The following is a 27,039-nucleotide window of genomic DNA, read 5'->3' as shown; positions in this document are numbered from 1 at the left end:
TCCCGCTAACAGCGCGCTCTCTAACCCCACCCCCCTCCGCCAGCCAGCTGCCCCGCTCTGTCTCGACCCGTGGGGAGATGCCATCCAGTAGTTGTGTCTAACACGTGTGTAGTATTGAGCATCCTTCCCTTACTTGTGCCCCGTGAATACAGAAACACCATTCCCATGTTCTGTGTTTTCCTTTCAAAAACTGGGTTTCTCTTGAGGAGAATACAGGTTCTCAGCCCTTGAATTTATCAAAATCTTGTACACTAGGCACCTGTTCAGCATGAAAAATTCTTTCCCGTTTTGCAAAACCCAACAAGAGAACGATCATTTCAATGCTCTCTGTTTCTGAACTCTGTGCATCGTGTTCCCAGTGAGAGAGAATTCCCGAATTTACAAACAAAGCCTACGTTAAAATTCTTCTCTTCTCGGCCACGGGTGATCCTGGCATTGCACGGGAGGCTGTGCACTCTAATCAGAAGTGAACACGGGTCCTTAAAGACAAACACTTAAATCTGAGTTCAGTAGTTGTTTTAAAATCCAGTGGTTGCTGGTCCTAAATACTGAGAGATGCCTCCAGGGCGACAGCCAAGGGTGTATTTTTCCACAAGCGAAGCCCACGTCTATTTGCCCATCTCACTCCCGGTCTTTCTTGTATAACGAGATTTTTTGTGTGTGGCAGGTGGCAGATTCAAGAAAGAAATCGTTGTTGACGGACAGAGCTATCTGCTGCTGATTAGAGATGAAGGGGGCCCCCCAGAGGCACAGGTAAGTATTACAAGCAAGCGGTAAGCAGCCTTTTCTTTGATGTTTGCTTCAGCTTTGAGGTTCCCATTCAACAGAAATGGCTCTGGAAATCAGGTGTGCTCAAGAAAGGTGATGCAGAAGCCCCACGAACCTGTTTTCTCTGAGAAACGAATTCTGTGGTTCCTTCAGACAAAATCCTAGAGCGAAGTTGGGTCTGCGTGGCTGGTTTTCACTTTGTGTTTTTTTTTTTTTTTTTTTAATTTTTTTTTTCAACGTTTTTTATTTATTTTGGGACAGAGAGAGACAGAGCATGAACGGGGGAGGGGCAGAGAGAGAGGGAGACACAGAATCGGAAACAGGCTCCAGGCTCCGAGCCATCAGCCCAGAGCCCGACGCGGGGCTCGAACTCCCGGACCGCGAGATCGTGACCTGGCTGAAGTCGGACGCTTAACCGACTGCGCCACCCAGGCGCCCCTCACTTTGTGTTTTTAAGAAGGAAGGAAAGACACAATTTGCGCTCATTTGTCAACTCCGTTGATTTGACTTCTGGAAAGACCCATAGTCCTCTCCCGTTCCTGTAAGCGGTTTGCTCCCTAGAGCAGCAGGAGCATTGAGAAAGTGGCTGGTCCGAAATCGGGAAATCCGATGTTGGGGGTGGGGGATTCTGCTCACTGGGCTTCTTGGCACAAGTGCGCCTCCTCTGAACACCAGCGTGCAGCCCAGTGTGGTGTCTCCGGAAGTTCCCTGAAGGCTGGGCATCCTGGAAATCCAAAAGCAAAGGTGGCGGTTTACCTGCTCTCCAGTGCCTTATTTTACTTGCATAATAATTTACTGGCCAAGCGCATACTGGGAGCTGAATCCAGGAACGGTGGGCGAATGCCTGCCCCGTGTGGGTCGGCTCATGTAATCCTCGAGACGACCCTGCGGGTCGATGTGCTGAGGAGTCCCGTCTCCACTGCGGACGCCGAGGCCGGGACTTCTTGCCCAAGGATGGACGTGGTGAAGGGGCACAGACTCCGGGGCTCTGCCTGTGAATGGCACCAACCTGGGGGTAGAACCATGACTCCCCCCGCCACTGGAGTCTCAGTCTTGGCGTCTTGCCGTGAGAACACGTTTACTCGGTTAACTGACGACCAGTCCTTTATTCCGGATGTACTGTGTTCAGGGCCGTCATTTAGCCCAGCGGCTTCCCCTCATTAAAGATTTCTACCATGGGGGGCTGTCAGTATGGAGCCTTTTACAGCTGACCGACAGGATTTTGTACACAATTAGGCAGAGCGTGCTTGAATATTCAAGGGGGAGAGAGTCCTGTTTTTAAGTTACCGTTCCCAGGCACGTGGAGGCATGATCTTTGTTTTCATTGTTTCCAGATATTTCCTGGAGCGTACCCGAGCATAATGGCTTCACGAATGAAGTCGTAGGACTTTTTTGTGGCTGCCAGTGTCATCCCAGGGTTGTGTAAAAACTCTGCCAGTCAGCTGGCTTTTGTGTGTGGCAGTTGCCGGGGGAGCCACGGGGGTGGGTTGGGGGGATTTACGGAGTGCTCACCACCTACTAGGCGCTGGGCAGTGAGCGCCCCCTTGGGAGAATGAGGTGTGGCGTGTACTTGCCAGCCTCGGTCTGGTCCCCGGGTCCACGATTGCTCTTCATATGCGTGGGGACACCTCACCTCACTGCTCGGAGGAGAAAGGAAAAACATACCTCCAGATAGAGAGAGGGCAAGGTAGGTGCCCCGTGTCAGCCTGGGTCCTGGGTGCTCTGCTGGGGCGGCGGGCCTGTCCCGGGATCCGTTCTTCCCAAGATTTTGATCTCATCTCAGTTTTTCATTTGGACTTCACGTATATTTACGTTTTTATCACGTAGAATTTCCACATATAAGCGAATATGCTTTTTAGTTAACACATGAAGTCAGAGCTTAACCCCCCCCCCCTCAAATTCCCCCACGTATATCCGAGCTGGTACCTTGGCTGTAGAAACTTACTTAGGAGCTGTGGCTTCTCAGAGAAAGGAAACAGGATTAACGTTACTATTACTGATTTTTCCATTTTCCCTTGGAAAGTGGAGGATCTCTGGTGCCGGCCTGACCGGCTTGTGATTCTGCTGTTGCAGTCACGTGCGACCCTAGGAGGCCACTGAGGTTCCAGGACCTTCCGTTCCGTCTGCTCCGGCCTTACAAGGCGGTCATGCGCACTGAACAGGCTCGTCTGCGCCTGGCAGCGCAGTTGTTTGCCCCGAGGCACATTTGCCGTAGCTTCCCCTGGATGCGTGGAAAACAAGAACAAAGTGGCCCAGAGTCAGGTGGTTGTGGAGTTGGAGAGGCTCTGCTACGAGGCTGGGTTTGCCTCACATTTGTGGGACCGCCATTGGCTGGATCAGGACGGAGGGTAGAGGGTCCCACGGGGAGGCGTGTCTGGTTTGCATTCCTTGGAGACGGGGTGGCCTGGGTGGGAAGGGGGTGAGGGTCCCGTTCCAGGCTGTTACGAGAAGGACGGCAGTGACGCCACAGCAACGCGTTACAGCCAAAGTCCGGCCTCAGACTCGGCCTGACGGAGGGGTCTGCCGGCCACGTGTCCTCTGCTCACGAAGATGCTGTTCCCACCCTTTTGCTCCCCGAGCCTCGTCACTCAGTTCCTTCTTCCCTCCTCCCTTTCTTTTCTCCCCAGTTTGCCATGTGGGTGGACGCTGTTATATTTGTCTTCAGCTTAGAGGATGAGATCAGCTTCCAGACTGTTTACCACTACTACAGTCGGATGGCCACCTACCGGAACACGAGCGAGATCCCTCTGGTTCTCGTGGGGACCCAGGGTGAGTGCCATCTGCACGCAGGTTGAGTTTAAAGGATTCCCACACTTGAGCAGTGAGTGGAGTTGTGGCCTCTGTTTTTGGTGTGGAGGAATCTGAAAATGCTTCGAAGAAGAAACATTTTCTACTGAAGGCTTTTTCCAGTGAGAATCCACGAAACTGAAATTGTCACGTTTCCTGAATTGATTCTGTGGAGAAATCACTTGGTCAGCAGCCTCAAAATAACCCCCCTTCCCCCCAGTACTCTAGGGAAAATAAAATCTGTTTTCTGTCGTTTTCTGTAGGAGGGGTATCTTAATTCTTTTGGTTACATAAACCAATTAATAAGCAATTAAAAGGTTTATTTTACCTTTGAGTGCATCTTTAAAATTCTACCAATTTCTCATATACAGCAGAGTTTTGTTTTATTTTGCTCCGTCTGTTGTGTGTTCTGGTCTGTAGCTAATTTTTTTTTTCACCCAACAGGCCCCTCAGAGTCTAGAATTAACCCTGTATGAGTACGTTTCTTCATTTCTTCTAGGTCACTTAAAACTTGGCCTCTTAGCAGAGCCACAGCCCTTAAGTGTCCTTGTTCTCAATCAGATTCACTGACGTACCGGTGTCTGCATCTGGGTCTTCAGTAAGAGGCCACATAGAATGTCTTAAAGAACCAGATGGCAGGTTGACTTTAAAAACTGCTTTGTCAGCAACGGAGCAACTTAAAACATAATCGTGTCAAGAAAACTTGGATTATACCTTCGTTTTTGTTGTTGTTATTCATACACTGCTTTTGTTAGAACGTCCACATCTGGTCTCCCTTTCTCCAAGCCCGGATGTGACACTTTTGTGTCACAGGCACTCGGCTGTGTTGAAGAAGCTGTTTGTGTGCTACCGGCTCTAGTGTGAGGAGAGTGAGCTCAGGCAGATGAGCCCTGGGTGTGGGGCGGGTGTGTGTGTTGCACGAATGGAAGTAGCAAGGAACCAACTGAAAGCATCATCTGTGTGCTAGATATGAAATGTTAGAGTCAGGGTTTCATGGGGAGCCCCCCACCCCCACCCTCTTGCAGCCGATGCTGCAAGTGGTCTCAGCCCTGAAGCCTTCAGAGCAGGTGGATTCCACCCGCAGCCCGATGGCAAAGACGTTCTTTATGCCCGAGCGCCCCCTGGTGGTCCCTGGGAAACAAGGGCGCGCCAGTACGGAGTTGGCATGTTTGAGGTGGCATCCTGAAAATTCTTAGTAGTGTTTTATAGTGGGTGGCCCGTCTAGAGCAGATCCTGCTTTAAAGCTTCCCTGAAGATGCAGCGACTCCTTCCCAACAAGCACCACTCCGGCAGCCCAGCCCAGGGTAATTTCTGAGCAAAATCGGAGACCGGGTGTGGGCATCTCCTTAGTGCCTGCCCGAGTTAAGGGGTTTCTGTTTACGACTCGGAATGTCTTTTTTTCTGGGGACTCGCTGTGAGAGGGAGCAGGGACTTGTTCAGCCCAGGCCAGAAGGCTGTATGTGATCATTTGTTGTCGTCTTAACACAGCCAGGTTTTGGGTAGTGGAGAGTGGAGCGGAGCGTCCTGTCCCTGGGTGTTGGGGCCACGCAGTCCTGGCCTCGGGGCATCCTGGCTGTGTGACCTTGACTGCCACCTCCTGTGGCCAGGTTTAAGTGGGGGAACTTCTGTAAGGCACCGGAAGCATCCGTGGGCACATACGCGTAAGATGAGTGGCTGCTGTTAGAATTGTTACAGCTCAGTAATCAGCCTTAGTGAGGTCCTGGTTGGGATGCCAGAGGCATGCCTCTCTCTCTCTTCCCTTCCTTGGGGATGGGCGGGGCTGTCTGTGTCCCACCTCAGCCGAAGGAGGGCATATCCATGTCCCCCACCAGGATGGTCCACGTGTTTGTAGAGGAGGCTGACGGAAGGCTCCGCAGAGGCTCTGGGGAGGCCCTAACGTGGTCCCTGACTGCAAGACCTACCCCCTTTTTATTCCTGCTGGCGGTAGAAGCATCTGTTGAGTGAGCGCATTCTGTCTGAAGAGGCCCTGGGTGAGTGAGCACCTGAGCCAGGGAGCCCGGGTGGAGGAGGGATTCCTGGCAGTCTCCTCACACTCGTTTGTGAGACGTCGTTCACACTTCAGCATAGCCCCGTCCCAAACGAACGGGACGTGAGCGAGCATTAGCAATTAGGCAAGTTCCTCTTGGTCTTTAATCAGACCTTTAATTTCCAGAGTGCCCCAGACGCCCCCCAGTGGCGAGATGGTGGAGTGAGTGTGGGCTTTCTGGAAGGTTCCACTCCCAGGTACTTTTTACTGCTCACAGACTTGCTTTCTGTGAAGCCTGCTCGTTTGTTGTGCTTTTGCACAGGTCTTGTGGGATGCTGGAGATACAAGGTGGGTCAGGTTATAGGTGAGGGACTCTGAGCTTCTCTCCCTCGTGTCTGGGGTTGGCCCGGAGGCAGGAGGTTCTGGAATGGGAAAGATGAACAATTATGTTCATTCTTTAAGGACGCCTGGCGTGTGGCGCCGCCTCATCCACAGGCGGGAGGAGGGGCTCTGTGGGAATACGTGTCCACTCGTGGAGCCAGGGAGCCTGTGTGAAGGTCCCGTCAGGGCACAAGACATTTCCGAATGAGGCGGCTGTGCAGTGTTTGACGAGCAGGTTCTATTTTAAATGCCTGCAGATTAAATTTATTTGAGAGAAAGGCACGAGCCCTGAAAGGATACAGAGTTAGGATGGAACGAAAAACAAGGCTTGTGTCGCCCTGACTGAAACGAGGTGCAGATACGACACGGCCACACCCGTGACGTGTCGCTGTACCTGGGAAGATGAGACGGGACGGAAGCGGGGTGGGCATCCCACTGAGGAAAGGGGGCCGTGGAAGTGTCCGGGACTCCAGGTGGCGATAAATCATCAGCCGGATTGACAGATTTCAAGCTTTTTTCCCTCCTGTTTCCTTAAAAGATGTTTACACCTTTAAAAAAAATACATCTTTTTCTTAAGTGTTGCAAAATTTAAGCCAAATTTGTTAACCTGTAAGGCCAGACAGGGCAAGATAGATGTTCTTTGAACAAATCCCTGTAACAGACCTTGCCAGGGAATGTTCCGGAATATCTCTCGAGATGGCGCAGGTCTTTGTCCGCAAAAGAGGTATGAATCGGAGTTAGTCTTGATTTCTCTGAGGGAAACTGTCAGGTCAGGCCTGTTCCATAGGGCTGAAGGTAAGATAGGAAGCAAAGTAAGAAAAAAGAGAGAGAGGGGAAAAATGAATAAATTCTTCCCTTAAGATGCCCCTTTTTTATGCACTTCCTGCCCCCAAGTAAACAAAACATACAAGGTTGTGGCTGCCTCGTAGGTCTTCTCTTGTGCTGCACCTCCTCTGGGTAGTAGGGAAAATCCCACCAGTGGATTTTTGTTTAAAGAGCAGCTGGGCGTTTCCTGTAGCTCGGGAGCCTTTATGCCGCTGAGAAAGCTTCACGGCAGGAAAAGTCCCTGAAAAGTGCCTGCTGTCTCACACCTAGCTCCGTAGCCTTAACATCTTGGCCTTCCTGCGTTGGTGTGTGCCAGGCACGAGGCTGGCACTTGGCAACTCCCTGGGAACTCATGATAGGACGCATCTGGGACACTGAGCTAATAAGGGCTGAGTATTCCTTTTTTCGGGGACTGGTGGCAGGTGCCGGACACGTCTGCTTTGCCGCTCAGACGTCCCCATCTGTACATAGATCCTGTAGGAAGTGGGTCTGCCCAGGAGCGGCTTTGTTGGAACTAACACCCCCCGACTGCCCCACCTCCCTTCCCGCTCCTGCCTCAGTCTCCCTTAAACCCACCAGGCGCTCTCCCCCGCAGGTAGTGGCTGGTTGGCCCTGCCGCCTTCCCGTAGATGGGGCTGCCCTGAAAATCACACTGAGCACACGGACCTTCGACCTCCTTCCCTGCCTGACGTGGCTCTGGTGGCCACACTGTATGGTTCAAGGTTGCTCCCCATCTGCGCCCCGTTCTCTGCCTCCCTCCCCAGCTGACCCCTGTCTCCCCGGCCCACCTCTCCCTCCCTGGCTGACCTGGTAGCCCCTCCGTGAAGCACAGATTTTTGTGTGTTCACTGGGGTAGCCCTGTGCCTGGAACAGGACCGGGCACCTAAGGGTGGCTCTGGACACGCACCGAACGGGCGAGTGGCTGCACCTGTAGGAATTCTGCTCATAGGACGCATTTCGCAGGATGCTTCTTGCACCGAAAGTCACCTGCAAATACCGAGCGTGGGGTGTCTTTTTCCCTTTTATTTTCCTCCGGAGCCACATTTAACTCTCACGCCTTCCTTCTGGTCTTCCTAGGCGTCCTTTTGTCCCAAATTTCAGAAGCAGGATCCTCTGAAACGGATTTTTACAAAGGATGACTCTAATAAAATGTTTGAGATTATTACTTGGAGGGTAAGCTAGGTTTTAAAAACCCCAGGTCCTTAAGTTGCGGGAAGCACCCGAGCTACTCGTGGTCACCCTGTCTTTGCTCGTCTGTTCCAGATGCCATAAGTTCCACGAACCCGCGGGTCATCGACGACGCTAGGGCGCGGAAGCTGTCCAGCGACCTGAAGAGGTGCACGTACTACGAGACGTGCGCCACGTACGGGCTGAACGTGGAGCGCGTCTTCCAGGACGGTAAGCGCCCCCCGCGGCCGTCGCAGCACCGACTCCCCGGTGGGCGGGGCCCGTCCACGTGACCGCTGGCCCCGCTCCCGTCCAGAGGGGGCTTTCGGCTGCCTGTGCGCATGTTCAAAAGCCGCAGGCCGCCCCCCCCCCCCCCCCCCACCAAACCCCTTCGCAGGCGCTCCGTGACCTTGGCGTTCAGGGTCAGACATTTGCAGGTTTCTGCGCGCGGTGTGGCGGACTTGAAGCGTTTGCCGTCTCTTCTCCGCCGTGGCTACTGGTTCTTAATTCAGGCTTGTTCCTAAAAATGGTCTACATATCGCATGTTGGGCTTTGAGGAGGATAAACAGAAAGAGTAAAGAGAGCCAAGCGTGGACCGAAAAAACCCAAAACAGAACAAAAGCCCAATCGCACATCGTTCCGACCCGTGGCTGGGAGCCAGCGCCACGGGGCAGGAATTGTTTCTTTGTGACTGAGTTCATTAGTGACCCCCCTGCTAATCCCGGACCCCCGGGACAGGGGGCGTCAGACAGGAGGCTCTCCGGGAGCAGCGCAGGGTTCCATATGGGGGGGTGGCCAGCACCACGGGCACAGACTCCGATGCCAGGTGTGGGCTGGGAAGGGGGTGGGGTGGATGGAGACTTGGCTTCTCTGGTCTAGGGGGGAGGGGGGTGTCGGGAAGGTCTGGGGGAAAGCCGCTTCCTCTGGAGGGCCCCGCTTCTGGTCGTGGTCGTGGTCGTGGGGACTAAATCCCGGGTCACCCCCCTGCTCGGGCTCACATCCGCGGCGGCAGAGCAGACCGCCCGAGCCGCCGGGTCACCCCGGCCTTGCCGGGCACGAGTGCGAGTCGTAGTGACAGGCCTGCGCTTGCGGGACAACGTGCGAACGCTCGCCTAAATGTCCGGATTCGTTTTCAGTCGGGGCTGTAGGAATTGCACACTGTGACCTGTTTCATTACGTCGCAAAGGTGACCGTTTCCACACAGCACGTTTTCTTCCCCTTTCCTTAAGCACCGCCAAGCTCTAGGCTTTCGGCCTCTTTTCTTCGTGCAGTGGCCCATCCTCCCCCCTTCTCACAACGTGTCTTCCAGAGACCTTTGTACCCGTGGTCTTCACTGTCTCCCCAGGGCCCGTTCGGAAGTCACAGCATCCCGCTGAGGGTCCTGGGGTCTCCCGGCCCTTCCTCCTGCCCCGCACGTTTGGGGGCCCCCTCGGGCTGTACCCATCCCTGCTGGGTGGTGGGGCCCCCCGTGGCGCCCGTGCAGGCCCGTGTTTGCAGCACCTTGAAGGGTCGCCCGTGAAGAGCCCCGCAGGAAGCGTGTGGGGTCCCGGGAGGGTGTCCCGTGGGGCAGTCTCGCCGTCTTCCACCAAGCAGCCCAAACCCTGTGCGACCAAACTGTCACACGTGAAGGTCCCCAAGCTTGAGCCCACGACCAAATCTGGCCAACAGCCTGTTTCTGTAAGTAGTGGTTTCGGTGGCCCCGGCTGGGCCGCTTTTGTTACCACTGCTCAGTTGAGAGGTGGCAACTAAGATGTCAGGGCCCCACGAAGCTTGAAACGGGGACCCTCTGGCCCTTGGTGGAAAGCGCGTCGGTCCCTGATGGGGATGTTCAGAATTTCCTTGTATGGGTGAGCTTATTCTCCGCAATGATTGCCTTACTTGTGCATTTATCGCAAACATGAACTTCTCGTAAGTAAGTGAACACATACATCATAATCCTAAGAATTAGTAAATAGTAGGGGAGGCCAAGATTGTTATGCGTCCCTGCCCTGCCTCCAGAGTGTGTGCAGAAGCACTTTGTTGTCTGCAAGTTGGGATGCCAGCAAGGGGAGGGGAAGGGCCTTTCCAAACATCATCATCTCACGTAATATTAAGGTGTTGCTGTTGTTGGGATTTGAATGGTGAAGCACGTTATGCTCTTGGGAGTTTTCCCAGGCTTAGGAGATTTTCAATACGTTCGTTTTGTTACTTCTACTTTTAGAAATAACGCCTTCCCGTTAAACATTTGGATTGTACAGAGTCAGAAAAGGAAATAAGGCTCACGATCTGACAGCTTGTGACTGTTGTGATTTTGTCCTTAAAATATCTTTATATGAAGATAAGTTTGAAAAATAAAATTAGAGTCGGGGCACCTGGGTGGCTGAGTCGATTAAGCAACTGACTCTTCGTTTTGGCTCAGGTCATGATTTCGCGGTTTGTGGGTTTGAGCCCCGCGTTGGGCAGAGTCTGCTTGGGATTCTCTCTTTCTCTCTCTCTCTCTCTCTCTCTCTCTCTCTTAAAATAGGTAAATAAAACTTAAAAAAAAAAATAAGGGTTTACTCTTATTTTGTAGGGTAATTATGTGGTATATCTTTTTATTGGGTTATACATAAACTCCTTAATTGTTACCGATAAAAGTTCTTGACTGAGTGGAGATTGCGCTTGGTACTTAGAAATCGTGAACGTTAAGAATCTGTATTAATCTTTAAGGAAAAAACACCCCATAGGGTTCAGAGTTCAAGAAATCAAGGCTCAGAAACATGACGTAGCTGGACCAAAAGCTTTGGGCCTGGATTGGACGCCTGTCTTGGGACCACGAGCCCAGAGCCTTAACCATCCTGTCATTACACAGCAGGGACCTGGGTCCTGCCCACTCACCTGGGGGAAGGCTGGGCAGAGTGGCTTCAGGGACGCAGGTTCACTGCACACTCACAGACACTGTTCATGTGGATTTGTCTTTCGGTTTTCTGGCAAGCCTTAGGACTTGTTTTTATTTACGCACTCTTTACCGTTGCATCGTAGAAGGAGAAAGAAGGGGCACGTGGTTTCTTTGTAAGGTTTAGCTTATTGCTGGAGAAAAAAACAGAGGCCGGACTGTTACCCCAGCAAGACCTTATTTGTACCTGCCCCTGCCGGCCAAGCATTCTAGTCCCCTGGCTCCCCAGGTTTCTTCTTTAAGATACCAGGGACTTTTAGTCTTTGCTTCTTTAACTTTGTCTTCTTAGTGTCCTAAAACTGAAGACAGAATGTTTGCTTTTCTCTCCGTGGTGTCGTTTTCAAATGGCTCTCGGAAAGTAATTCAGGAGGGAGCATCCTTACGAGCCCCAGCGGTGTCAGGAGGCAGGGAGGTAGATGGATCCATTTGTTCATTTGTTTATTCTTTGAGTCCCTCACCTGAGCACCAGCATTGCCTGCACCGTGCCTTTGGTTTGGGGTAGAGAACAGGGAGGGCCTTGGCGAGGTGAAAATTCAAGTACCCAGAGTACCTAAGCTTGCACCTTGCCCTAGGGTGGAGGGGGCGAGTGACGGACAAGGTTGCTTTTTGTCACCTGCTCGCAGAGGTTCGGGATCACCCTTGACCCGACTCCTGCTGAGTGTGTGTGGCTCGCACGGCAGAACTATCTGGGCTCCACAGGGGGTCTTATAAATAAGATTCACCTTCTGAGAATGCACGTGCTCACCCGTTTTGCATCTGGGCTGCTGGGTCTCATGGGGGCGTGGTTACCCATCTGTTTGGAGAGCCCTACGGGAGCCCTGGGCCACCAAAGTCTGGACCAGAGGGGATTGAGGCAACCTGGGGCTGCACGTGCCCACCCCCCCACCCCCCACGTCTCTCAGTCTGTCTAATTCTGTGCAGTTCTGTTTGCCCCCGGTCGTGTCTGGGAGATCAGCTACAAGCTTTTGTATTTTTAACATTATAATGGTGATTTCTGGGTCAGCATTAGATTTTCCAGAAGCCCCTGGTTGTCTGTTCTCTCAGGGCCTGGAGACATGAAGATACAGGATTACAGGAGAATAAAGTTCATTCTCTGTAGACGTCATTCCTCTGATGTTAGGATTCTTACTGAAGAAGGGTTTCCCTCACTTCCTAAGGCAATGAGCTGAGTGGGAGAAGGCCTTGCAGTGGCACATCTTTTGTGCCATGTTAGATGAGTCTCCGGCTAGGGGTGGTGGGAGTTTTCAACCTAGATGTTCAGGGACAACCTACGATGCTTAGGACTTAGTGACAAAAATAGATTCCTCCCCTCGAAGGCTGAGCAGTGCCGAAAGGTAAAAACTCATGTGTGTAAGCGGTCGAAGGGCCCCTTAGACCATCAACGTGCGCCATCTTGGGAGGAAGAAAGTGGACCCTGCCGCCTTATCTTCATGACGGAGCATTGGGGATTTTTGTTCCCTCAAAGTGGGTTTTTGGAAATGGTGAATTATGTTCTCTTTTTGAAATTTCCTATCCTGCGTTGAATGTCCTCGCTTATAGTTTGTTTTGCTTCGATGACGGTGCTTGTGTGATGGCCGTGTGTCGGGTGTAGTGAAATGCCACAGCGTAGTTCCCTCATTCCAACTAAGCAGGAGGCAGAATCAGTTTGTTGTTTGTTTTGACATTTTTTGGCATAGAGCCAATAGAATCCCTACGTTTTTTGGGGGGGGGGGGGAGTATATCTTATAATTTTTTAATGATGGGATCTGACTGGTATATGGTGTTTTAAAGATCCCTGATGTCTAAAGAAAAGTGGTTTCCCTTTCGTACAGAATGAGTAGAACTTTGGTGGTAGTACAAAAGAATTTAGTTTGTCCTTACCCAAGCCCTTTTATGCCCTTGCCCTCTCTCCCTCGCTCCCTCTCCTAAAATGAGCTGATAGATTTGTCTGTATTGTAAAGCAGTATCGTTTTGTATGTGGGTTTCATGTAATGCATCTGGACACTGGCTGTTTTGTATACCGAATTCAGTATTCTGAGCACATATATTCTGAAGTTGTAGTCATTTGTTAAATCCCACCGAAAGCATCCTATTAGACATTAAAGCACACTCCCCTGGAAAGCTTAAACTCCCTACCTTCTTCAGCTTGTATTCGTAGGACAATAGGAAAGCCTGTCTGCAACCTATTCTGCTCTGACAGTAATTGTCAGACCCGGTCAAGATCCGTACTGACCAAGATCTGGATAAATTACAAATTACCATCTGTCAGCTTGACTCTCCCCAGGGCTGCCGAGTTTCGTCACCGTGTCATCCAGTTACGAACTGGACACTGTCCAGTTTGGCGATCCCACGTGGAAGACTGTTCACTCTAGAATAGATGATCTGCGTTGCATTCATAAGAAATGGTTCGGTTTTAGGTGCGTGTGGGTGGAGAGGCTGGGCGACGGCATTAGAGGGCTCTGTCTGCCCATTGCTGGTGCTGCCATAACCCGGGCTTGCGCTTGGGCTTCCGGGAGTTACACGCTGACGTGCACTGTCCTGTGGACGGGCCTCTGTCTGACGGCATGGTCCCGTTCTGGGAGGACCCACATCAGGCTCCCAGCACCGTCACGCCAGCTCTTTACAACCGTGTTGCGGTTCACGCTCTGGAAAGCACTTTCGTAAGAAGCTGTTCCCTAGGTGCCCCCCGGCCTGCGGATGGCTCACCTGGGCGCGGGGACCCCCGTGCTACGGGCTGAGCCGGGAGGGGCTGTGTGACTGGCCCAGGGGTTTTCAGGAAGTCAGGGAGCCTCCCTTTGCTTTCTGGCCTTCACTCCCAAAGACGGAAATCCTGATGTGCACAGAATCCCATTTCCCATGAGTTGTATGCGGCTGCCTGGTCCTCATTACGGGAGCGTCCAGCATGGGAGTAGCTGTGTTCACGAGCCCGGTTTGTACAACCTAATTGCATGTATTAGAGCATCATTAAGTGGGAGCAATCTTCGGGGACTTTGCTCCGAGTGCCGCGTGGTGTTTTGCTGACGCCGCCGTCTTTTGTTTGTGCCGCTAAAGGATGTGTCAATTAGGCCCATTCCATGCTTTCTTGGAACCCGCGTAATTTCCTTTGTGGGGGTGGCCTCTTTTATTATTTGTGTTGTGGCTGCTGTTTTTCTCTTTATTGTGTTGAGATTAGATTGGAGTCCATTTATTTTTATGTTTGGTAAATTTCTTTTTCCAGAGGAGTGCTTTCAGAAGTAAGATTTTTCACGTTTAAAGGCAAGCCGTATGTCTGTGTACATTGGCATTTAATAATACATACGGAAAAGGTGAACTGAGTCCTGAAGTGTCTGTTTGTTTGTATTTTTTTTTGTCATTTGTAATAATGACTGATATTTATGTCACACACTCCACGGACTTGATGTCAAATAGTAGATCTTAATAGGCCCTGTTTACTGCCGACGTCAGCCTGCGTGTCCTTTTCTGACCATGGCTTTGTCTGTGCCTCTGTGCCCATCACTGGCCCCGTGTCCCCATGCCCTGCCCCCCCCCCCCCCGCCCTTGGAGCATGCTCACTGCCCCCCCACTGCACCGAAAAGTTGTACATTCAACACTTCCCGGGACAGATGGGTAGTTAGTTAGTTTATATTATGACAGGGTAAATTTCAGCTGCTTAAATTACACTTTATTCAGGGGCGTTCATATTGAAATTTGTTTTTTAATGTTTATTTATTTATCTTGAGGGAGAGAAACAGAGCAGAGGGCAGGCAGAGAGGGAAGGAGAGAGAGAATCCCAAGCAGTCCCAGTGCAGAGCCTGACACAGAGCTCGTACCCACAAACCGTGAGATCATGACCTGAGCCGAAATCAAGAGTTGGACGCTTAACCACCTCAGCCACCCAGGCACCCCTAGGGGGTTAGTATTTTAGAAGTTCCTAAGAACAAGGGTGAGAGTTACGTACATGTGGCCCAAACGGGAGAAAGGAAGAGAAGGAACACACTCAACAGTTTCCTCTACAGGGAATTGGTTGAGTCCAGTGCCACGGGCGTGGCCCCAGTTTGGCCATCGTTCTGCTGTCATCATTAACCACAAGCGTCATTGCCTGTCGCTGCCTGGTGGCTTCTAATGTGGTCGGATCCCATGGAAGTTAGAACCTGCAAGTTGATTCCAAAAGAGCCATGTCTGGCCCGTTGTTTATAACCTCTCATTAAATGGAGGAGATACCCAGCTGGTGTTAACACAAAGTAGACTTTGGGTCGAGGCTGTGGGTGGGAAGCGTATATGCGCGGTGAGGAAGAATCTGTAGCTTTGGGTGGGTCTTTCTGTTTCTGCCGTAGCCCTCGGTTATGTTTGGATGGGAAAGTGCGTGAATGATTTACACTGATTCGTTGTATGAAGCGTGACGTTGTCAGTACCCTTTATATACGTGCATTTTTTTAATGTTTATTTCTGAGAGAGAGAGACAGTGCATGAGCGGGGGAGGGTGGAGAGAGAGGGAGACACAGAATCTGAAGCAGGCTCCAGGCTCCGAGCTGTCAGCACAGAGCCCGACGCGGGGCTTGAACTCACGGACCACGAGATCATGACCTCAGCCGAAGTTGGACACCTAACCGACCGAGCCACCCAGGCGCCCCCGTATGTGCATTTTTTTTATAGTGTTTATTCCTTATTTTCAGAGAGGGGAAGAGCATGAGTTGGGAAGGGTCAGAGAGAGAGAGAGGGAGAGAATGAATCCCAAGCAGGCTCCACCCTGCCAGTACAGACCCCAATGCAGGGCTTGATCCCACGAACTGTGAGATCATGACCTGAGCTGAAATCGACAGTCGCATGCTTAACCGACTGAGGCACCCAGGCGCCCCTGTATGCTACAGCACTTTTAAATTTGGTTTATTTCTTACAGAGATGTTTTCTCTATAACGAGGTTAAATCACAAAATGAAATAATACCAAAGCTAAAATAATCAGCATTAGCTGTAGTAAGTCATATTTTCAGGGGCTAAAAAAAAGCAAAAGCAAAACCAAGAGAATAACAAAAGAAGTTTTGAATTAGTATTTTCAGGGGAAAAAAGTTTGAGTTAAAAAGTTCTTGGAGTTGAGAAGCTGTGAACATACGTGTTATGGACGAGCCAGACATCTGGCACTTGATCTGCCTGACAAACGGGGAATTTGTTAAGTTAAGCTGAGACTAGTGACCGGGTGACAGGGAGCACTGTCAGGGCTCATTTGAGAACTTGTTGAAGGTGATGACCTTGGAATAATCTGAGTGTTTTAAGATACTGTTTTGAATTGGACACAAGTATGATATCAGCTTGTTTCTTGTTTGGAGTCTCTTTGTCCAGAAACTCCGTTTTGAGAGTTTCTCTCTCACCCGTTGAACTGATCAGTGGACCCAGAGGCTGGACTTTTCAAGAGGGATTATGTCCTTTGAATATCAGTTGATTCGCCTAAAGTCATATATCCAAAGGGAAAATGTTTAGGTAGGGGGCAATATCTCAATTATGGGTATGATTCACCGACTGTAGCTGCTGACCCTAACGATACAGAGTTATGTGTGAAACTCGATAATTTAAAAAAAAATTTTTTTTTTAATGTTTATTCATTTTTGAGACAGGGAGAGACAGAGCATGAACAGGGGAGGGTCAGAGAGAGAGGGAGACACAGAATCTGAAACAGGCTCCAGGCTCCGAGCTGTCAGCACAGAGCCCGACACGGGGCTCAAACTCACGGACCACGAGATCGTGACCTGAGCCGAAGTCAGACGCTTCACCGACTGAGCCACCCAGGTGCCCTGAAAGTCAGTAATTCTTAAACTCATTTATGGTGGGGTAGAGGGGAGCATTACAAGGAAAAAGGCGTTTTGATTCTTTCAAAAATAACATCCAAAGAAGTCCTCTTAAAGTCTTGATACCAAGATTGATGTTATTACAAACAACAAGAGACCATAAATAATCTTCTGTTTCACAGTTTTGTGGACTTACCGTGTTACTAGAAGCTTTGCTCCACCCTGGTGGTTTCTTACCCTAAGTCGGGAACATTTTGTGCTGTGTTTCCTTTACCGGCAGCCTCGTGCGGGCACCAGTCCCCACACGTGTGCATATAGACGCCAGCTTTAACTCACACACTGCCAACGCTCCTAGTACGTGTGCTTTATCCTGATTTTCACGTTAAGACCCCTATCTTTTGCTCCTGGAATTAATTTTATCAATGACACAGAAAATGGTTGTGTTAATACTTGCCTGCGCTGTGGCCTCGGAGCTGGGATGTGCCCCAGGTTTCTGATAACGGCTTGAGCCAGCTTGAATTAGCTTGATGTATCATTAATGCATACAAATGGCTTTTATTTTTGTTCATACTCTGTTCACGATGCCACGGGATTCTGCTCTTCCTAATGTTTTTAAAATGGCGAAACGGTGATGTACTTTTTGACCTATTTAACCCTCTGCCGCCTCTGATCAAAAGAATACAAAAATATTACTTAAAAAGCATAGTCGGAAATTGTTCTGCTTCGTAGCTGGTGTTTCCAACTTATTTTGAAGTCTTCTGTTAATTTTTTTTCTTCTTTCTTTCTTTCTATATTTTTAATTCACATCGAAGCTAGTTAGCGTGTAGTGCAATAAAGATTTCAGGAGTAGTAGATACCAGTGACTCATCCCCTTGTGTGACACCCAGTGCTCATCCCAACAAGTGTCTTCCTTGATGCTCCTCCCCCATTTAGCCCCCCCCCCCCCCCCCCCCACCCCCTCCAGCCACCCTCAGTTTGTTCTCTGTATTTGAGTCTCTTAGGTTTTGTCCCCCTCCCTCTTTTTATATTATTTTTGCTCCCCTTCCCTTATGTTCTTCTTCTGTTTTGTCTCTTAAAATCCACATGTGAGTGAAGTCACATGATATTTGTCTTTCTCTGACTGTGGAGTCTGGTTTATTTTACAACATAGCCAGATTCTGAGTAGCCTCCATTCACTGAGGAATTGTCCGCTAATGACTGGATTAGCAGCCCCAATATGTTGTGTTCATGAGAGAGAAGGAAGAGGAATCCTCCAGGGAGGAAAGTCGTGAAAGTCTTTGACACTGGAAGGCGTAGCTTTACTCCACGGGCGCTGATACCTGTGCATACTCCTGAGCTGGGCGGGGGAGGGTGCTGGTCAGTGTCACCTCCAAGAGTGCCCGGGGGTCCAACTCGGAGCAGGTGCCGGGCCTCCCCCGAGGCAGGCCTGGGGTCTGCGGTTGGCCCGTGTGGTTCACGCAGCGTCACTGCAGACTTTGTGAAGAGAAGAAGGCACACCGGCAGGTGTATGGAATCTCCCGGGCTTCAGGGAGAAGTCCGCCGTGCGGAGCGGGTTGCAGCCGTGTTTGTGTGAAGAACAATAGGCTAAAAGCTTTGATGACTAAGTTGGATTTGTGCGATTGGCTAAAGACGAGGTTTTTAAAGAATATGAGATACGGAAGTAAAGACCGCCCCCAACGCCACCTCCCGAGGGCTGTCGTTGTTACGGGGTGGGGTGTGTGGCCGCGTGCATGCCCGAGTGTTCGGAAAAAGTGGGTTATCGGGCCTCGCGACGCTGGAGAACCTGCTTGATTACCTCCGTACTTTTTCTACAGTAGTTTTCTCATTATTCCATTGCGTTCCATTAAGTGAATACAACTACTTTTTTGGTCCAATCGTGCCTGGTAGGTATTTGGTTGTCCCCCCTCCCCATTTATGTATTTGATTCAGGCTCAGGGCCTGGGTGGAGGGCTCTCTGTTTAAGTCTTTGTCTCCATCCTTAATCCTTTCTTTAAGAGACCGCTCTGGAGGGGAGACTGCCGGCTCAGTGGCCCGCGTGGCCTTATGGCTTTCGGTCCTCACTGTCCCCAAATCGTCCAGGGAGTCGTCCCCGCTCAGGCCTCCTTTTTCTGTACCCTGGCCACACTGGGTATTTTCTGTTTAGAAACGTTCATCATTTATAGATAGAAAAGAATCATAGTGGTATTTTTTTTTTTTTTTTTAATTCTTCAAAATACCGTTTTTACTAGGTTTGTCCCTCAGTGTAAAAAGCAGCTCCATTTTGGCAGGCAGGAGTTTGGTCAAGAGATGGGGCTCGGAGGTCTGGCGTGGCAGGTGACACGTGGGAGCAGATGGGCCTCGCTGCTCTTGAAGACGTGGCCTCGGTGCTTCCGGGGGGTTCTCTGCGGCTGGAGCGGCGCAGAGACCGCCCCCGATTCCGTGTGTGGCCGCGATGTCGGAGCTGGGGTTCCCTCCCCCGTCTGGCCCCGCGGTGTTACCTGTGCGCTGCCGCGTGTCCCCTCCGAGACAGATGCCCGCAACGGGGTGCCTTCTGAGGGAAGTGGAGAAAACCCTTCCCGGAGCTTCGTGTCGTGTCAGTGCCCCGGGGGGTTCGAGGGGCCCCGGAAACCCAGCCTCGTTTCCAGCCAGGACAGTTCCCGAGAAGGGCCACGCCCGCCCCGGTCCCGGGACAGGTCCGCCGTGCCTGCAGCCGGAGCGCGGGTGCACTGCCCCCGGGGGTCGTCCTTCTGCAGTGGCGGCCGGGGACCCCCTCTGGACCAGTTCCCCGAACCCTTGAAGCACATGTCCCCGCTGGCGAACCTGAAGATCTTACCTCATCGTTTTACGTTAGATGTGTCAAAATCTGGGAAGAAGACCATTTCATCCTTGCACTTTCTGCAAACGAAAGCAGAAACGTGCATCCTTTTTCCTCCGTCACATCCTGAGTCGGCTCGCCGGCACCGGCGTCAGTAACTCGAGCACGTGGTGGTGGCCTTACCTTTCAAGGCTGCCGTTCAGATGCCACCCATTTTCAGCCACCATCGTACGCTGGCCCCTGCCTTGGGCCCGCGAGCAAACGGCAGCCCCGTCTGACAGAAAAGGGAGCCGTCTGGGGGATCATCTGGCCAGCTGTCGCATGGTCAGGCCTGGCGCCGTGAGGAGAGCCGGGCGATGGCACCTTGAGCTTCTCTGTCCCAGTCCCCACACCGTCAGGTGGCGCCCCGCTGAGGCGCTCTGCAGTTCTTTCCCTCGTACACGTGCCTGCCTGCAGGGGGCGCTGTGTTCCGTCTTCCCACAGCTGTCCTCCTGCAGTCCGAGGGTTTTTTTGGTCTGAGTTTTGGAATTTCGGGAAGCTCCCTCACATTTTACTTCGTGCGTAAACCGTAAGAAAAAAATACTCAACACTGACACGGTCATCTGGATGCTAGAAATACTCCTGTACCTGGGCCAAAATTTTGTTATCAAATGCAGCACCAAGGCGCCTTTTGCATTTAAATTCATCTCTTGCCTGAACTGCACACTGGTAGGGTATCATGTCTGGAAGGACGTGAGAGCCTGGCTAGCCTGGCCCTTCACTTTGCAGATGAGCAGGCAGGGCCCGCGAGACCATCCTGCCAGAGAGCACCGTCAGAAACTAGAGACTAGGTGTGTCTGTCTCAGCCACGTGGTCTTACCTTTGTTCTGGAAATGTTAAAGGCCACAGATTACATTTTTTTAAGGTTTATTTATTTTGAGAGAGAGTGAGTGAGTGGGGAGAGGCAGAGAGAGAGAGGGAGGGAGAGGGGGAGAGAGAGAGAGAATCCCAAACCGACTCTGCCCTGTCAGAGGAGAGCCTGACATGGGGCTCAATCCCACGAACCATGAGATCATGACCCGAACTTAAACCAAGAGTCAGACACTTAAACGACTGAGCCACCCAGGTGCCCCCGCAGATTACATTTTTAAAACCTGGCAGGGGCGCCTGGGTGGCGCAGTCGGTTAAGCGTCCGACTTCAGCCAGGTCACGATCTCGCGGTCCGTGAGTTCGAGCCCCGCGTCGGGCTCTGGGCTGATGGCTCAGAGCCTGGAGCCTGTTTCCGATTCTGTGTCTCCCTCTCTCTCTGCCCCTCCCCTGTTCATGCTCTGTCTCTCTCTGTCCCAAAAATAAATAAACGTTGAAAAAAAAAATTTAAAACCTGGAAGTGAATGAAGACGCTCCTTTAGTTATTTTAAATAAAATTGAGCCACATCCCCACTGGGGAATTTGGGGTTACATGTGCCACTGTAATCAACATATGAATTATTTGCGATAAGCTGTGTGATAAAAGCTCATCTGCACATACTGTCTTCACGTAATAGAATATGTGGGTAATAGAACGTTGGATCTATAAAGAGGTCTCTGAGACTCCATGAAAATATGGCAGAAAGGAAATGTTTGCTTTCAAGTACTTGATTTTGTAATTTAGTGACATGCCACCAGGGGGCATCAAAAGAGCTCGTAAGGATGGTTCTCGCTGGCATATTTTTCCCCTTTGCTGTCACTGTGGAGAATACAGACATAATAAAACTAACACAGTGGTTTAAGAGATCGTTTAGGCCTGTAATAAGATACAGTCCATAAAGCGTGTGAAGTTACTGGATCAGCAGTACAGGAATACAGAAGTAAAGTTTCATTCATTGGGATGGGGAGGAGGACAAAATAAAGATGAAATGATATATTCTGTGGTTAAAGGGACCCAAATCCCTTCTTGGTTTTTTGTTTCTGGATTTTTTTTTTTTTGCCTTGTATGTAACTTAAGACTTCGAAGAAAATTTGTCAAAAGATGTGTACTTTTTTTTACTAGAGTATAATAAACATTTATTATTTAGTCTGTCATATTATTTTTTTAATGTTTTTATTTATTTATTTTTGAGACAGAGACAGAGCATGAGCAGGGGAGGGACAGAGAGAGAGGGAGACACAGAATCCGAAGCAGGCTCCAGGCTCCGAGCTGTCCGCACAGAGCCCGACGCGGGGCTCGAACTCATGAGCTGCGAGATCATGACCTGAGCCGAAGTCGGTCGCCTAGCTGACTGAGCCACCCAGGCGCCCCTGGTCTGTCATACTCTTAATGGAACTCCCCAAGAGTTCTTTTGGCCTGATGACAGCCCGGGTGTCCCGCTCTAGGGTCTGCGTCCTTGGTCCAACACCAGGTCTGAGCAGGTGGCCGTGCAGGTCTGGGGTGAGGCCACTGCCCTCGGTCTCTCCGCTGGGCTCTTGCCTCCCCACTGCGTGGGACGCCGTGGGTTCTCCACAGGCCGGTATTCCTGGACAGGGGGAAAGGAGTCAATTGGTTTTGGGAAATGTACATACTCTTGTGGAAGTGAGGCGAGGTGTGGTGAGGAGTGGCTATGATCCCTGAAGGAGTTGAGGGCCCTTCAGAGAGCTCCCACCTGCTGCTTCTCTGTGCGCCCTGCAATGGGCTGGGCACGGAGCAGAGCCTCACTTTTGGGGTTCAGGGTTTTCTTCTTTCCTTCCTCTACTTTCCCAAGGTCAAGGGCTTCTCACTGATGTTTTTTTCCTCTTGTTTACTTTTTTTGGCTTTTACCCTTTATTTTGTCCCACTACATAAATTCCATTAGAAATTGTAGCAGCTCAGCTCATGACTTTTTTTTTCAAAGATTTTTAAAAAACATTTAAGAGGGGGAGGGCAGAGAGAGAGGGAGAGAGAGAACCCCAAGCAGGTGCCGTGCTGTCAGCACAGAGCCCCATGTGGGGTTCGATCTCATGAACCAAGAGATCATGACCTGAGCCAAAATCAGGAGTCGGACACTTAACTGCCTGGGCCACCCAGGTGCCCCTTTAGATTTTATTTACGTAATCGCTGTGCCCCACGTGGGGCTCCAACTCACAACTCGTAGATCAAGAGTCCCGCACTACCAACTGAGCCTCAGCTCATGACATTTTCAATTTCTTTACGTGGTCAGTGGGACTTCCTCCCCTTTTTGCTACGTCAGATGAGAAACCTGTCAAATCACAGGCTATTCTATACAGATGGCGTCTTTTATCAGATTACTTACGAACTGAGTGTTTAGAATTTATAAGGAAGTAAATATAACTCCCAGAGCTCTACAGGCCAGTCCCCGGCGTGGGGTAAACACAGCCGGACACTGAGTAACAGGAGAAGTGAGATAACACAGGGAAATTTCTGCTGTGGGACAGCAGGTTTCACAGTCTAGTCTTTCAGCGCCGTGGAAGGGTGTTGTACCAGCCCCTGAAAGACGAGAATTTGGGGGAAGGGGCTGTGTAGGCGGAGCCCTGGCCCAGGCTCTAGATGCTTCTTCCGCTGCATTTAGTAAAGTCTGCATTCATCCATTTGCAAGGCACTGAGGCGGGTGCCCGGGACCCGCAGGAAATGAGCACGGCTCTGAGGCCAGACGCTTGTTGACCGCTGCGGTGGGATCGTTCTTCACCAGAGCTGCGTGATGGAATTTTGTAGGGAGCAAGGAAATCCTGCTGCAGAAGTACATTGAGCTCCTAAACAATCCCTGATGATAGACCTCCGCACGTAGCCCAGCCAGTGCGGCCACTGAGAAGAGCCGTGAGTGCAAATCCCCGTCACATCCTAAACAGACAACCCCGGATCTTTTCCCGGGGGCTCCCCTTCCTCGGGTTCTTTGTCCTGCGTGCGTGCCGTCAGCCTGTGCCTGAGGGCTGGTGTTAGGGGCCTGGTGGCAGGCATGACGCCTGCTTTTGTTTGCTACTCTCTGTCCTCGACAGGCTCTGCCCCCCAAAGGTTCTTAAAGAAATGCAAACAGGTAGTCCGTCCAGCTCACACTGTTGTGCAGTCTGAAGACGATCGGGAAGCCCTTGGAGACGTGAAGTGATGTGCAGAGGGAATCTTCTGGGTAACCCGCAGCTAACTTAATTGCTATGAAATACGATGGCTCACGTAAGGAGGGACCGTTGGAAACAGGCAATCAAATGCATAAGGACCGCGAGGACCGCTCCATGTGCCACTGCCGTGTGTTCCTGCTCAGGTAACGGTGTGGAAGCCGAAGCTCACTGCTAGCACTTTCTGTGGCTTGAGTGAGTCTGCCCCGTGAGGCAGGAGGGCAGGACCCTCGGCTGCTAAAATAGCATCACATCCTGTGTATGGGTTTTGCTTCTCAGAGTTACGTTTTCAGGTCCATTTCTGTTAAAATACACAGTTGTGCGTGTTTTATATATTATCTATTTACATCTATTTAAACGTTTTAGTATTTCTCGCTAGAATAACAGCCGTTTATAACAATACAGGAACCTGTAAAGGAGCCAGTTAAAATCGCCTGTGATCCCACCACCTAGTAAGAAACATCTTATTGAATGCCCGTTGAGTCGATTTTCAGTACTTTCAAAACAAAATTGGGACCTTATCCTATATTCTTTTAAATAACCTGCTTTAAAAAGACCCGAAAATAGTTACTCTGTGTTGTTTCATGTCTTCTAAAGTCTGTGTTTTCTGATATGACACCACAGCATCCCTTCCTCAACTTGTGTGTTACCAACATGGATTTTCCAATCCAGAGACAGAAGGCTGGTCTTGAGACCCACCTTCCAAGACCTGTTCCATAAAGAATTCTTGGGTGCCTGCCGGCTGGCAGAAATGCCCACTTGCGGCTGAGAACGTCTTCGACTCTTACCTTTTAGATCCCGGGTGCGGTCAGCTGTGACGTCCTGCCCGGAGCACCGGGTGCAGAGGGACGCGCTCCCGCATAGGCGTCTGTATCTCCCCACCGTGTGTGCACGGGGCCCCCTCTCCCGCGTCCTGGGTCGTTGCCCTGCGGCCACAAACCAGCCTCCAGATAGTCGTTGCCACCAGAAGTCACTGGCCCGAAAACCTGGGAGTCTCTCTCTTTGCACCGTATATTTCTTATGGGAAATAAAGGAATTGGTATCGTTAAATATACATGAGACAAAAATTACAAAGGACCAGATAGGCCCTTTTTGTCCCCCTCCACTTTCTGGCAAATCAACAGAACTAGGACAGATTCTGCAGAGATCCATTTCTAAATCTCATGTATCCATGTAGCCAAATATAAACTCAAAAGATTCAAATAAAACAGAGGCTCAAATTGAAGGGCAAGTCTTAGAACACTCAGCATCGTTTCGTAATTTTGTTAAAACTGCTCAGAGGGGCTCCTGGGTGGCTCGGTCAGTTAAGCGTTTTGGCTCAGGTCATGATCTCAGCAGTTCGTGGGTTCAAGCCCCACATTGGGCTCTGCGCTCTCAGCTTGGGATCTCTCTCTCTTTCTCTGCCCCTCCCCGGCTTGCTCGCATGCTCGCTCTCAAAAGGAAAAAACAAAAAACACATATAAACTAAACAAAGAAACCAAAAAACTACTTAGGAAAGCTGGTAGATTTGAGTAAAAAACAAAACAAAACAGAATGGCTTTGGTGGGTCATTGGTCCGCGTGAGGGTACTAAGTGTCGAAGTCACAGACTCCAGGGCCCAAGGGTATCTGAGCCACGGCCTGAGACGTGTGGTGGTGAGCCCCTGCTGGTCCCCCCCCCCCAGACAGCCACAGCCTCACCCCTGCAGCCCGTTAACAGTGCCTTATGGCAGAATCAAGGCATTTGCAGATGTGGTTAAAGATCTTCAGACGAGGGGCCGGGCCCTGAGCCACAACCGCGTGGCTGGTAAGAGGGAGCAGAGTCGTGGCCGCACACGGGGAGAGGACAACGCCCGGGTAGAGACGTGAAGGTTGGGGCGACGCGGCCACACACCAGGGCTCGCCGGCGGCCCCCAGAACCTGGGTGAGGCAGGCGGCGGATTGTCCCCTGGAGCTTCCGGGGCCAGCACAGCCCTGCCGGCACCTGGCTCGGCCAGTGATACAGATTGGGACTCGGCCCCCAGAACCGGGCCAGGCCGTTTCTGCTGTGCTGTGCCCCCGGTCTGTGGGACCTTGTTAGGGCGGCCCCGGGAAGCTGCTGCAGATGGGGTACCGTCATCTAGTTCCCACCCCTCGTGAGAGCGGAGAGCTCCGTGATTCCTGCTCCCCACTCCTCCCCTCTCCCCCCACATCTCGCCCTCCTCGTCAGCGACCCTTCTTCCTGGATCCGGGAGCCACGGTCAGTCCTCATCCTGCCCTCCCCTGGCGGCCTTGACCCACACGCACCCTTTCGTCCTGTCACACCGGCTCCCCATCCCTGTTCTCGTGTTGTTGTAACTCCCAGGGCAGCCGCGCTCTCTCCTCTGTGGGGTTTTTTGTTTTTTTTTTTTTTTTTTCCTTCTGCACAGCCTTTCAGTGATGAGCCTCATAGAGACCTGGTCCCAGGCCACCACGTGTCTGTCCACAGTGGTCACCGAATCCAGATCCGTTTCCGTGACATGTTATGGGCAAGAAACTACGTCAGGTGCTTCTGCCGTGCAGCAGCGAGAAACTGGGGGGTCAGGCTGACCGCCCCCAGCAGGGATCTGCTGGGTGCCGTGTGTGGACGTGAGCCTGCTCGTACGAGACGCTGGAGCCCTGTCCGGTGCCCAGAGGTGCCGAGGTGCGTAACCTCAGGTCCGCACGGCCCCCACCAGCTGGAGCGGAGACTGGCCGTACCCTGCCCGTCAGCCTCACCAGCGCCCAGCAGCTGGGTCTCTGCCCCAACTAGTCTTTCCAAAACAGAGAAAAACATGTCGACAGGAGTGCTGCTGCTGTGGGAGGCTGTGGGGACCGTTAGGAAAACGCCTGAGTGGGAGTCTGAACGCTTTCTCCTTTTTGCTTTGTTGTGTTTTGTGTTTTGCCGTTCCGGCCTTTTCTGTTCTGAAACGAGCACCAGAGAAAATGAAACCTGTATCCGAGGTTTCAAAGACAAACCACAAAGCTCGGACGGAAGTATTCAGCCGTTGTGTTTGGAACTCGGTCGAAGTAAATGAAGATGCTGAAACCCAGATGTTTCCGGTAACTTTGCCAATAACCAGAGAGGCTGAGCCGGTGCTGATGACGTGACACGCTGAGAAACTTCAGCTTCTTTTGACAAACTTCCTGTTTAATTCCGTAAAGACAGCTGCTACGGAATATCCGCTCGCCCACAGGCGTGTGAATTCAGATTATTGAGTCACAATCTCGTTTTCTTGCCGAGTCAGTCACCAAGGAAGTGTCACTCCCGGATGCCCACGGATAAACGCAGGGCAGCAGGCCGAGCTGGGCTCCGTCTTTATCTTCTCGGTCTGCACGATGATTCAGCTGCTCCCCTCAGTTTACCCAGCTGTGAAATGGGTAGGTCTTCCGTTTATTACTTCTTGGGATGCCTGTAACAACTGAAACACAGCTGTCACGTGCTTGGAGGGCTCGGAAGGAAAACACCCGCCTATTATAAAGTAACGGAAAGCCTGGGAAGGTGGCGCGATTCTGAGCAAAAGCACACGTTCACCGTAGGATCCATCCACTCTACGTAGACTCCTTCCCGAGGGAGGCCAGTCTGGCTCGGCCCTAAGGGAGAGTGCCCTTCTGAGCCTTTCCCTCCTCACCTGTCCAGATGTAGGGCAAAACACTGAACTTTTTT

General features: G+C 51.3%; 1 protein-coding gene across 17 annotated transcripts in view; it reads left to right on the top strand.

Annotated features, from left to right (window-relative positions):
- Positions 1-27,039, top strand: part of AGAP1 (ArfGAP with GTPase domain, ankyrin repeat and PH domain 1) — a 548,021-nt gene that overhangs the window by 210,357 nt on the left and 310,625 nt on the right. For all 17 annotated transcript variants that reach the window (XR_005783188.1, XM_040450592.1, XM_040450586.1 and 14 more), the window contains 3 exons: positions 668-753; positions 3,396-3,537; positions 8,012-8,146. Coding sequence is in view for 16 of the 17 variants with exons in the window: in XM_040450592.1 (XP_040306526.1) it covers positions 668-753; positions 3,396-3,537; positions 8,012-8,146 (363 nt within the window). In the remaining variant the exon portion in view is untranslated. The remainder of the gene's footprint in view (positions 1-667; positions 754-3,395; positions 3,538-8,011; positions 8,147-27,039) is intronic.

The sequence above is a fragment of the Herpailurus yagouaroundi genome, unplaced genomic scaffold (genome assembly GCF_014898765.1).
Source record: "Herpailurus yagouaroundi ecotype Mexico unplaced genomic scaffold, PumYag 202, whole genome shotgun sequence".
In the NCBI taxonomy this organism is placed as follows: Eukaryota; Metazoa; Chordata; class Mammalia; order Carnivora; family Felidae; genus Herpailurus; species Herpailurus yagouaroundi.
This window is presented reverse-complemented; position numbering and strand designations above follow the sequence as displayed.